Raw genomic sequence first — 13056 nt, 5'->3', positions numbered from 1 at the left:
CGTGTTCGTGTCAAGATTAAAAAACATGATGTCATGTCGTGTTGTGTTCGTGTTCATAAATCGACACGAAATTGACACGATTAAGCAGGTCGTTGTCGGGTTTTTAGTGTTTGTCCTTTTTATCATGTTATATATATCTTTAAGTATGAATGAAATACACTAATAGTAATGTAATATTATCTTTGTCGTGTCGTGTCGTGTTTTAATTGGTTCGTTTTCGTGTTAATAAAAAAACACACCACATCGTGTTGTGTCATGTTATACAAAACCTTGTCGTGTCAGATAAAAACACGACATGACTACCCGATTTGACAGCACTAAATAAAGGGACGAAAACGACAACCTAGAGTTCATCGTATTTTGAAAAAAATGAATAGTATAACTGATGTAATATTATTTATATCCCTAAAATGGAGGAATAAACGTGAAAAAGTTGAAGGAGAATGAGAAAAAAAAAAATAAAAGTGGGTTGAAGATTTTATATGAACCTACTATTATTTACTTATTATTATTATTATTATTATTATTATTATTATAATAGCAATAACTTCCATTTCTTTTTAATATAAAAAAAAATTATTTTAAGGTTTTTCCTATAAAATCATTATAACTGTTAAAAAAAATAAAAACTAATCGTCTCTCAAGAATGGAAAAAACATTTATGAAATTTGTGTTCAAAGTAATTTTTTGTAAATGTAATGAAACGTACCAAAAAAAAAAAAAAAAAAAAAAACTTCACATACCAGCAACCATCAGTGTTCTTCTACAATACTCCATTTCCACCATTCATTCTTTCTTTCTCTCTCTCTCTCTCTCTCTCTCTCTCTCTCTCTCTGACATCAGTTTCTGGGGTTTCACCCCTCCTCTGTTTTCGGACATCTTGACAGTATCAAAGCATCCGTAAACGAATCTTCAGCTTTTGCTTTTATGGTATGTCGGTCAAACCCTCTACCTCTGCCTATTGCTGTTTCTTTTTGCCCCAATTCAACTATTCGAGCCTTGATGCTGATGTATATAAATCTATATGTATATGTACGTACATATTCATTTATGTATGTATATGCATCATGACTCATGAGTAAGTACTACAGATTCCCATGAAAACAAGTTACCAGCATGTGCATGTGTTCGCTTGTCTCCTCCCTGTTTTCTTTTTCGTATGTTATGGGGTTTTCTGTTTTCATTTCAATGGGTTTCCCTCGATTCCTGTGTTGAATTCACTTACCTTTTTTCGAAATTTATAAACCCCCTTTTGCTTTTCCATTTGATACACAATCTTATTTTCTTTTTGTTGATATTTTAGAGGGTGGTAGGGTGCTGAGGAAATTGGTTATTGCATTTGAAGAATCAAAATTTCAAAATAATCATCTGCCTAACTTTTAAGTCTAAGAAGGTAGGCAATTGTATCAATTTAATTAATTAGTTATTTTACAAGTGTTCGTGTGCATCTTGATATCTGATTATTTAAAGTCCAAATAATTTTAAAATCACAATCTATTTAAAAGCAAATCCAAACTTCCCTTTCTTTAATTATTTTCTTGTACATTTTGCGTATTTTCTATCCCAAACAACCCGACAATATAATAAGTTTTAGCGAAATACTATGACTTAAAGTTATGGTTTAAAAGGACATACAGATAAGAGCATTCTCATTAGTCATTATTTTTGTAAAAAAGTTATGTTTAAGGTTCCTGGGTTGTCTTGTCATGTCTTCTTGATCCAACAAACTATCAGCTCTCCTTTTTGATGTATAAAAAAATTCGTCTTTTTTGCAATTTTTAATATGGGCTTGTGAGTTTTCATGTATTTTCATACAAAAAGATTAATTTTGCAGATTAGTAGATATGCAGAAGGTGAAGGTAAACAGCTATTCACCCACTTGTGTTCTTGAGGATTATTTAAGAAGTTTGGAATCAGACACAGTTTCTTCAAAAGAAAGCACATCAGGAAGTGAAGATCATCAAAAAGATTTAAAATCCTCAACAGCAACAACAACAACCTCAAAATGGATTGATTTTGTTCATCTTGTGAAAAGCAAATCAAAGAAATGTTTGCCCACATTTCATCCAATCAGTAGTGGCTTGCAATTATCAAGAAAATTAAGTAGCAGTTTCAGAGAACACGTGGCCATGATTCCACCATCTCCAATGGCAGATATGAATTATTTCAAGCCTCATTGGAAGAATTTCACCTTCTCACAGTTGCAATCTGCCACCAACAACTTCTCAAAAGGTACGCTTCTTGATTCATCTTAATCTTCAAGATTCATAAACGGGTTTAGTATTTAGGTAAATTTACTATGATTATTTGATTATTCAGAACTAAAGTTTTCATCTTTTTTTATAATTAGGTAAGGAGTTGCTGTAAGAATCTTTTTTTTTTGTGAGTGTTTGGTAAATTGAAGATTATAATTATATGATTATTTGATTATTTACTTTTTAAAGTTTTCATCTTTAAGAAAACTGATTGTCAAGACAAATGTAAAATTACCTAACTGCCCCTGACAGTATAGGTGATTATATAAATGTGATATTTCAAGTAGCAATAATCATTTAGACATGTAAAATTAACTTCAAAAGTGATTATCATAACTTTAAGCAACAAAAGCACAAACGCTTTTATTATAACTGATTATCTGAGAATCGTATAATACTTAGTTAGGATTTTTTTTTTTTTTTTCTCCAGAAAATATGATTGGGAAGGGAGGATATGCTGAGGTGTACAAAGGGGTTTTAAAAAATGGGCAGCTTGTTGCTGTTAAACAACTCACAAGAGGCCCTATTGATGAAAGAACATCAAGCTTTTTATCAGAACTTGGAGTTATGGCTCATGTTAATCATCCAAATACAGCCAAATTGATTGGTTATGGTGTTGAAGGAGGATTACACCTTGTTCTTGACTTGTCTCCTAATGGCAGCTTAGCTTCATGGCTTCATGGTTAGCAATGTACTTTCATTGATTTGTTTGTTATTGTATTCTACTTTCATTTTCTTTATAATATAAGGCACAAATAATTGAAAGTAGGTTGTTAATTCTTGAATTGAAAGGGTTAAAAAGTTTGGATTTTTACATTTTTTTGTTACAGCTTTGAAGGAGAAATTAGATTGGGGTATTAGGTACAAGGTTGCTTTAGGGACAGCTGAAGGTTTGCTTTACCTTCATGAAGGATGTCAAAGGAGAATCATTCATAGAGACATCAAGGCTGCAAATATCTTGCTTACACAAGACTTTGAACCTCAAGTAAGCCCTTTTGAAATTAATCATTAGTTTTGAATGATTATATGACTTTAATGGATCATATAAGATCAAAATAATCATATTTGTATAATCGGTATGGATTTGTTGGAAGAAAATCACAAAATATAAGTCTAAAGTAGAAAAATATGCAACTTTTTAAGGTAAACCATTTTCAACTCAGATTTGTGATTTTGGGCTTGCGAAATGGCTTCCTGAGCATTGGACTCACCATACAGTTTCAAGATTCGAAGGAACATTCGGGTTTGTATGCTTTTATTATTAAAGCCCCAATACTTAATAATATATAATACTAGTGTTCTTATTCATAATCATAAATGGCTTAAATTTTATAATTTTTTTTTGTAGATATTTAGCTCCAGAGTATTTAATGCACGGGATAGTCGATGAAAAGATTGATGTTTTCGCATTTGGTGTACTTTTATTGGAGCTTATTAGTGGTCGTAGAGCTCTTGATTATTCTCAACAGAGTCTTGTTTTATGGGTACGTATGCTTCAGAAATAGCAACATTGAAAAATTGACATAATAATATGATAGATTTTTTAACATAGAATTTCTTAATAAGGAAAGCTGTTTGATTTCCTTAAACAGGCAAAACCATTGCTGAGGAAGAACAATGTGAGAGAGCTAGTTGATCCTGCAATTGCTGAGGATTGCAATAAACAAGAATTGCATCGAATGGTGTTGGCTGCATCTTTATGTATACAACAATCATCCATTCGAAGGCCTGATATGAATCAGGTATTTTTTTTTTGCTCATTCAAGAATCTCTCTAACCATTTGAGCAATACAATACAATGGTGTATATGCATGCACAGGTTTTACAGCTGCTAAAAGGGGAACAAGGTGGATGGGAGTTTGCAATGAAAAACTGTAGAAGAGGGTCATCATTGAAAAAACGTTATGAAGATCTTTTTAGTTCGGTTAAGTATGGTATGATCGAATCAAATGGGTTAATCAGGCTTTGACAACATGGATATGATACGATATGGGTGAAATTTTGAAGTAGAAATCTTCTTCTATATATATGTACATACATATACGGATTACATTTTTACTTTTGTAAAATTATATCGTATAGTATTAATTGTGATCTTGCCAGTTGCCATCAAGGTTCTTTAGAACATTTGTTGGCTATTTTTGTTTCAAGAATGGAATGGAAGAAAAGATTGTTGGATGCGTATATAGTTATATGGTGGTGGAACTTTGTATTGTAGCTATGTTTGTTGTATTGTAATGTAACCTTTTATATATGTAGGAAAATAAATGAAATTCTATCGGTTTTGAAGTTGAAAGATAGTTGGTTTGGCAATTAAAAGCTTGGACTCGTAACATGGTGCAACTGCAGCACACTTAGAAAAGTGAGGACAATTCGCTGAATGTTAAAATCACAACCAATATATTCCAAAAATATGTGAACAATTCCCGGTGTGTTACTAATTAATTGTCTTTACTTCCGTACAAAGCAAAATTAGGCAAAATTTAAGGTCAGTAAAAAGCGATCTAATCTGTCAAAACAACCCAAAATTAGTCGGTTGGGTTAAGATTTTCAATCCTTTAAGTTAAATTGGTCAATCAGTCTAACTCATTTATTTAAATAAGTTGGATTAGAGGGTGTTTGGCTTATCATTTGAAAGGCCAAAATGACTTTATTCAAAAGTTACAAAAAGTCAGGAAATCTATAAAAAGTCAGGAAATCCTGACTTTTCCAAAAAGTCAATTTTCCTTATATCAAAATCCAAAAAATAGCTTTTAAAATATTTTTACCAAATATCTTTTTCATTCTATTTTTTTCTAAAAGTCATTTTGGCCTCTCAAAAGATAAGTCAAACACCCCTTAAGTAAAAATTATCTTTTTAACTGTCAACCCGTCTAAGTTTAATACATATTTTATTTTATTTTAATAATATAATTTATTATATGTATGTTATTTGATTACTTGATATTTATATTTGTATAAAAGATTATGCTTGAAGTATAAATATATTTCCTTTCAAAATAGTATAAGTATAATGCTACTAAATAATTATATTGGGCTTTGGTTCTATGCAGCCGTTTCACACAATATACACAAATGCAAACCTAAAATTAGTGTCGGCTAAATGAGTAATTGAACTTTGGTCCTATGCATGCCGTATGGGCATGTTATGGCGCTTCTCGTTGTAACGACACAATGCAACACCTTTATCAACTAATCAAATCTCTCTCTCTCTCTCTCTCTCTCTCTCTCTCAACATGTTATAACATATATGCACTACCCCCACTTCTAATTATTGTTGTGTTGGCATGTAATCTGGGTTGTAGCAGCATTAGACACATACCTAATGCTCTAAAGGTCATGTTACATTTTTATAAAACATTACGCATTAAGTAAAACATTATGCATTAGATTATTTAATATCTTTTATTTACTTCATGTTTTTGACGTTTGGGTTTTCACTGCTCCTCAATATTCTCTTCACCGGGAATCTATACGACCATTAGTAATATGCACGACTTGATTATACGTAAGAAGCAAGAAGCCAAGTTCAAAATTCACATCATATTACTTCTCTAATTCTCTCTGGTGCAGCTTACCTTCGATTCCATGGAGAAATTGACATCCAAGAACGAAAAAAAGTAAGATGTTTTTATTCAAGTTCTTACATTAGGATGTTTCCAAGTTAAGTTGTTTTTGTTACCGTGTTAGATTGACACTTTTTTTTGTGTGATGAACATCGTTGAAATATCGGAAGAAGAAGTCCATGTCCTGCAATCTCTTACACCTCTAACAGGGAACAACGAAAAGAATCCAAAGTCAATCAAACAACTAAAGCCAAAGATGGTGTGGATGTCAAACGCCACAGAAAACTTACATCAAAGGTTTGCAACGAATTTGAATTTCTTGATATCGATGAAAACGGTGAATTACATTGTAAATGTAAAAAATATGGTCAAGTTTATAATGCTGAAACCATAATTGGTATTGGAAATTTAAAACGTCATATTTAAAGTTGTAAACTAAGTCGTTTTAAAGATACTGGAGAAATGGTTTTGGATATTAGTGGAAATGGCGATTCGATAACTAGCAGGTCCCTAAGTTTAATCCTAGCACCTTCTATGAGATGTTAGCCACTGCCATAGTTAGGCAACCCTTCAACCCAATGGGTTGGGTTGGGTTAGAAATTTCAACATTTTTAATTAAATAGGTTGGGTTGGGTTGAAATATTTACCCAATTAATAAATAGGTTGAACACGAAACTAACCTAGATCGACTCATTGTTAGCTCTAGCCAAATATATGAAAGTAAGTCCTAGTGTTGCAGAAATCAGCCTTAACGACTGATTAATCCCTTGGTAGGGATGAAAGTTGGTCCAAACCCGGACCGGAACCAGTTAACGGGATTTTGTAGAACTGGAAACCGGACCAGTATATAGGACCCGGTTCTGGGTACGGTTCCGGGTAAAGTTGGTCTAGAACCGGAAAACCTGGAAACATCAAAATAGGTAGGTTGGAACCGGATAAAGTGGGTTTAGAACCGGAAAACCTGAAAAAACCAGATTTTTTTTGGTAATTACTTACTATTTAGTGGGTTGAACTTTGAAAATTTTCATATTGATATCTCGACTTTGGGGGACTGTAACGCATTGAATATGAAACCAAAATTAACAAAATTATAGTCTAAAATCATGTACAAACTCTAAACTACACTTTTGAAAAAACCGCATGTCAATCCGACTTTAAACAAATGAGATATGCATGTATTAACATTTTCATATAATACAAAGTACAAAAACAAATAGCTGAAAAGTTGAAAATTTTCAGATTTGATATCCCGACTTCGGGGGACTGTAAATCATTGAATATTAAACCAAAAATGACAAAATTATATTTTAAACTCATGTACAAACTGTAAACTACAAGTTGGAAAAAACCGCATGTCAATCTAACTTCAAACGAATTAGATATGTATGTTTTACAACTTTCATAAAATACAAAAAAAACTGAAAAACTAAAAACTTTCAGCTTTGATATCTCGACTTTGGGGGACTGTAAGTCAATGAATATAAAACTAAAAATGACAAATTTATACTCTAAAATCATGTACAAATTCTAAACTATACGATTGAAAAGACCGCATGTCAATCGGAGTTGAAACGAATGAGATATGCATCTTTTAAATATTTCACAAAAATCGGTTCCGGTCTTAAAAGTGGTTCCGGTTCCAGTCCGATTCTGGTTCTGGTCCGGTTTTCCGGTTCTAAATTTCATCCTTATCGTTTGGCAGCCTTGAACGAATTACGATTAAGGTGCTTGGTGGAAATTGGTCAAAATCGGTCAAACTCAGGTTTGACGGTCCTCGGTGGTCATAGGCAGAAAATATTTAAAAAATTCAAATTTTTTAAATTTCAAATATTACACCAAAATTTTAAATTTTCAAAACTTTAAGTTTTCAAAATTTAAAATAGTATACTAAAATTTTTAAAATTTCAAATTTTTAAATGTCAAGTACTTATTTTTTTAGGATACATTAATTTTTCAAATAATTTTATTAATAACTTAGGGTCTCCAATTAATCATCCATTAATCCTCACCGAGTCCGATTAATCACTTATCACCAGTCCACTGTCGAGCTACCTCCGAACGATTTTCACAAACTTAGTAAGTCCTAATATCATCAATAATCCGTTACTAGACATAAATCGTGACGTTGTAATATATAAGATTATAACATGTGCCTAAGGGCACAAATAAGACACATTAATTATAGGAAATATTATCATAATTAAATTTGAAATGCATTAATTATAGGAGATATTTCTCATTGAAAAAATTGAATGATTGTGATTTTAATGAATCACATAAGCTAGTGTGTTTTGAGTGTTACTAACTAGACAATGTTTAGATTTATTAATTTTTATAATACGTTTGTATTTTAAATATTAAGAATATTATTTTTGCACAAGTTAAATAATTAATTTAAATAATAATATTGTTTTTTCAATTTATAATCTTAGTCTCCTTTTTATTATTTTACATTCCATTTAAATTAAAAAAAATCCGACCTAATTTTTTATTATATTTTTTTGTAGTAAAAAACACGTTCCGCTAAAAATAGGAAAATAAATTTCATATTGGCAAGTATATAATAACATAAAATTTTCATTCAAATAAAAAAAAATTGTAAAGATATAACGAAAAAGTGTCATTAAAACCCAAAAAGCTGCTGACAACCAAAAAGTGCCACAACAGATTTTAGTGACACTTTTTTTTTTGTGTCACTGATTGTCAAATGGACATTTAATGGCAAATTTTAGTTTCAGTGACATTTTATTTGTAGTGAATATCCGTGAGCCCTCGATAATTTGGTGCCGACATAAAATGCATAATTGCGCTCAGACTGAATTAATAGTGAATCAATCGTGCATAATGTTGTAATTATTTGTAACGCCATATTTCGAATCGTTTTTCATTGCGGGGTGGTGATCAAGGAGTTGGTATTAGCAGACTTATAACCCTTGAAGAGTTGAGGCTTGGGCTCATTTGGAGGTGGATGATGTAATTTGGATGATATGAGTATTCGATTTGTGTTTTAGAGTCCAAGAGTATCAGTAAAGGCATTGGTTTGGGGCTTTTATGAATTTTGGATTTGAGTTCGATTGGTTTTCAGGAAAAACTAAGTTGATAGGAGTGTAGGGCTTTTCGTTACCTTTCAGTGGATATAAAGAACGTCAAAAACGGATAAGGGATGCGAAAGTTATGATCATTTGAAGTTAGAAGGATTTTGGACCAAATCGGGTATGCGGCGCGTACCAGGAGGGAACGTGGGGGGTTCATGGGCGAAATGGACGCGGACACTTTTGGGGAACGTTGGGCGTTCGTAGATCAGATGAAGACCCTAATTTAGGGTCTTGGACCCTATTTAAAGACCTTAACTCACCTCCAACCCTCATTTCCTTCGACCTCCATCCTCTCTAACCCTAAGAACGAAAACCTAGCCTCCATTTGAGTATTTATTGAGCTTTATTTTGATTTTGGGTGTTTTTGGTGCCTGAGGAGGAAGAAGGAACTTCTTGAAGAATCATTTTTTGATTTAGAGCTTTTCGATCTAGGCCTTGTGCACCTAGATCTATCTTCAGGAGGTATAAAGTCTCAACCTTGACAACTCTTTCATGTAGATCTAGCTAAGTGGTATTTTGTTATGGTTTTGGTCCCTTTGAGGTGGTTCTTGTGAGTAGAATTTACTCCAGAACCTTTGAGCTTCATATTTGGTCCTTGTATGGTTGTGGAGTCATAAAGTTTGGATCTTGATGAGTATAAACCTTCCATGCATGATTTGATAGTATTTTGGTGAAATTTAGGACTTAGGGTTTTGATTTGGGTCCCATTGATTCATGCTAAGTCATAAAGTCAAAAACTTTATGACTTAAGAAGTCCCTTTGAATCAGATCTGGAACTTTGGACGGAGGTCTTAAGGTATTAAGAAGTTTTTAAGACATTTTGGGATGATTTTGACCTTTGGAGTTCATCTTTGGTGTTGGACTTCATTAAGCCATGAAAAGGCTTAAAGCCTTCGACTTTATGGATCAAGTCACTTATATTTAGCTATTCTGAGGTTTTGGACGTTTGGCTTAAAGGATTAGGTCATTGGAATGACTTTTGGATGGCCGTCGGGAACGTCGTGCGTACCATTGGGGAACGTGGTGCGTTCCGGCTATGATGTTCATTTTTGGACCGGCGACGTATATCATGCGTACAATCCATGTACGTCATGCGTACGTCTGATCAGATGGGTATTGGGCTTTTTGGAATTAGACTCTTTTGGTATGGACTTCAGTTGGGTTGGGTTGTTTTTTTTGGGCTTAGATGTCGTGTGCCCTGTTGGGCCATCAGGTTTTGGACTGATGATTATTTTGGGAAGGTCTACAATGGGTTGGGCCCAATTAGGAAAATTGGACCATTGATTGGGCCTTGGGTAGCTTTTGGGTGTTTAGCCCTTTTGGACTATTGGGTTTGGGCCTAAGTCTTGGTCCAAACTATGTAAGGTGTAAATTGGTCATTTACCCTAGTAATGGATTTATAGGTACAGTTTGGGGTCCAAATATTGATTGGGTGCTGTTTCATATTGTTAGTTCGGGGATTGGTCAGCCAGCAGCCAGAGATTTATCCGCGGGATTCTGCAGTACGAGGTGAGCCTCCCTTCGTAGAATTCGTGGGTCGAAGGCACCAAGATCGACTCACTAGTTATGATATAGCATGATGATTGTCTTTGTGACAATTATCGGTTGTGCATGTATTGTTTGATGATTCTGTGAATTATGTATGATATTATGTGGTAGTGGTAGGTAGGGGTGAGCGCGGTGCGGTTCGGTGCGGTTATTAGCTAAAACCTCACCACTAACCGCAAATGCGGTTAATCAATTTTCAAAACCGTTTGGTGCGGGTTATTTTTGCGGTGCGGTTAGACGGTTATTTTTGCGGTGCGGTTTTGTTTTTTTTGTGTTGCGGTTATTAACCGCATTGATTTGGTGCGGTTATTTTGTGTGGTTTTTAACCACAATTTAGAGCTCAAATAGTTTTAAGATTTCAAATATGTTACTTGTAATAATAAAAAAAACCATAAGGTATAAGACAATTAACTTAAATCACAAATGACTAATATCTTAAAAACGTCAAACCAATAGTATTTAACAATAAATATCTTAAAATTGTCTAATTTCACCATTTTTCAAAGTTTAACATAACAAAAAACCAACACGTTTGTCTTCTAGTATTTTATTCATCTTTCATCCATGAAAGTTGTTTTATTTTTAATATTTAATATATTAATAATTAATAAAAAAATTGTATAAATTATATGCGGTGTGGTGCAATTTTTTTGCGGTTTTTGAAAACTAATAACCACACCGCATCGCAAATTTACGGTTTTTGAAAAACAGAAAACCTCACCATCGGTTTATCGGTTGCGGTTTTCGCGGTTAATTTTAGTTGCGATGCGGTTTTTGCTCACCCCTTGTGGTAGGGATGAAATAAACCTAGTATCCGGTTGAAATAGACCGAAGGGGCAGGTCGAGCACCCAGATATGTTCAGCAGTATCCGGTTGAAATAGACTGAAAGGACAGTCGAGCACCCAGATTTGCTCAACAGTATTCGGTTGAAATAGACAAAAGGGGTAGGCCAACACCCGAATATGTTTGGCAGTATGTTTGTTTTGTATGTGGTATGGTGGGGAACTCACTAAGCTTTGTTATTACAGTTTTCCGTTTATGTTTCAGGTACTTCAATTTTCAAATAGAAGAGCTCGGATGATCGCATCTCATCACACTATGATTTCTGCAGTAGAGATTTTGGGACTTATGCTTTGATAATATTTTTCTGTGCTTTGTTTTGATTACATACTATGATCATCGTATGTTCACATTGTTTTTGAAATTGATGATGTTTGGGATATCGGTTTAGTAACTTTAAAAATGAAAATTTCGGGTCATATTTTTGGTATGTTACATCACTACAAATATTTTTCGAGAAACACAATCTCTACGTTCGGGTTTGACAAGGTCCATGTCACACGCTCATATGGATATCAAAGAACAAATGGATTTCAATTACTTATGTAAAGGTCTGTTTCACACCTTTTGGTTATGGGTACAATAGTAGTCTTAGATGAAATACCTCATACTAGTTTATACAATGAGTTAGTATAGTTGTTGAGACATTTTCAAGTGAGAGATTGTTAGAAAAATATATAGTGTCTCAAAAATTATGAAACTTTTTTATAAATAGTATGGTCCTTTTAGGTTACACATAGAGTATGATTAAGCACAAATTGTCAAGGGTGGGATTAAATGGATTAGTTTGTTAATTTTTCATTTTATGTAAATTAAATAAAAACTAAAAGGGTTTAAAAATAAATCAATTCAAACTTGATAAGTGATAAGTATAAGCACTTGTTTCAATGATAAGTCTTGAGGAATCTTACATTGATAAGCATATCAGTGCGATAGGGATACCTCAAGTATAAATAGAGGGCTTGTGAAACTTTTGCAACAAATGACACACATAAAACCTAACTCTCTCTCTCTCTCTCTCTCTCTCTCTCTCTCTCTCTCTTTATCTCGATCACGCTCTCCCTCTCTCCCTTGTTTTATCTATATGTTGGGTTGCAAAAACAGAGAACAAAGGCCATGGTTTTGGCAAGCTTGGATCACAAGTACTGTGATTATTCACGGTTTTTATGACATCCCCAAAATCACGGCCAGAAAAGACCGGTTTCAATTATGCTTTTAAAATAATTTCAGAGTAAATCCTTTTGATTTAAAAGAGTTGCGGAATTTGTTCCCAAAAACAAAGTATGATAAAATAATATTTACCAAAACATTTCATAAAGAAATGTATTTTCATTATATGATCAAAACTCGGGATGTTATGTTCTGATACAGACACAAAAGCATAAACAACAAAAGATAGACCATACAACAATTACATATAACAACTGGTCTAATAAGTAATAAACAAAATAACTTGATGGTTCATCCATCTTATGCCCTCGCGCCACTTCCTATAATACAAATAAACTGAGTGGGTCAGGCTTGGGAGCCTGGTGAGCATATAGGGATTTCAACCCGCAATAAATAATTATATGTACTTTTACCAACCAACAATAACCCGATTACCCATTCCCGTTATCCTCACTTTACGTCCCTAAAACAACATCTATCTCAAGGGACCTAATCTAGGATTTTCATCGGGACGCACATTACTGCAAAGGGGTTTCCTCAATAATAGATGTCCTAAAGGCAACCATGACGGGGATAGAGTA

General features: G+C 33.4%; 1 protein-coding gene across 3 annotated transcripts; it reads left to right on the top strand.

Annotated features, from left to right (window-relative positions):
- The first annotated feature begins 771 nt into the window (after positions 1-771).
- LOC145055664 (Protein kinase family protein) lies at positions 772-4551 on the top strand. 3 transcript variants are annotated; one of them, XM_079004043.1, is made up of 9 exons: positions 772-930; positions 1304-1393; positions 1835-2232; positions 2686-2937; positions 3086-3240; positions 3419-3498; positions 3604-3739; positions 3848-3997; positions 4075-4551. In XM_079004043.1, the coding sequence occupies exons 3-9, from the start codon at positions 1845-1847 to the stop codon at positions 4222-4224; spliced, it is 1311 nt and encodes a 436-aa protein (XP_078860169.1). In that variant the 5' UTR covers positions 772-930; positions 1304-1393; positions 1835-1844; the 3' UTR covers positions 4225-4551. The 3 variants fall into 3 exon arrangements, with proteins under 3 accessions (XP_078860169.1, XP_078860168.1, XP_078860170.1); XM_079004042.1 differs by lacking the exon at positions 1304-1393; XM_079004044.1 differs by lacking the exons at positions 772-930; positions 1304-1393 and adding an exon at positions 1492-1748.
- Positions 4552-13056: the final 8505 nt, after the last annotated feature.

The sequence above is a fragment of the Lactuca serriola genome, chromosome 5 (genome assembly GCF_051521515.1).
Source record: "Lactuca serriola cultivar US96UC23 chromosome 5, Lser_US96UC23_V15, whole genome shotgun sequence".
Taxonomy (NCBI): Eukaryota; Viridiplantae; Streptophyta; class Magnoliopsida; order Asterales; family Asteraceae; genus Lactuca; species Lactuca serriola.
Note: the sequence above shows the minus strand (reverse complement) of the source record. Positions and strands in the feature narration are given on the sequence as shown.

Excerpts from the sequence above, each read along its gene's own strand:
- LOC145055664 (XM_079004042.1), top strand. The coding sequence starts at position 1,845 with ATGCAGAAGGTGAAGGTAAACAGCTATTCACCCACTTGTGTTCTTGAG. Across the intron at positions 2,233-2,685 it reads CACCAACAACTTCTCAAAAG|AAAATATGATTGGGAAGGGA; the intron begins GTACGCTTCTTG and ends TTTTTTCTCCAG. Across the intron at positions 3,740-3,847 it reads AACAGAGTCTTGTTTTATGG|GCAAAACCATTGCTGAGGAA; the intron begins GTACGTATGCTT and ends TTCCTTAAACAG.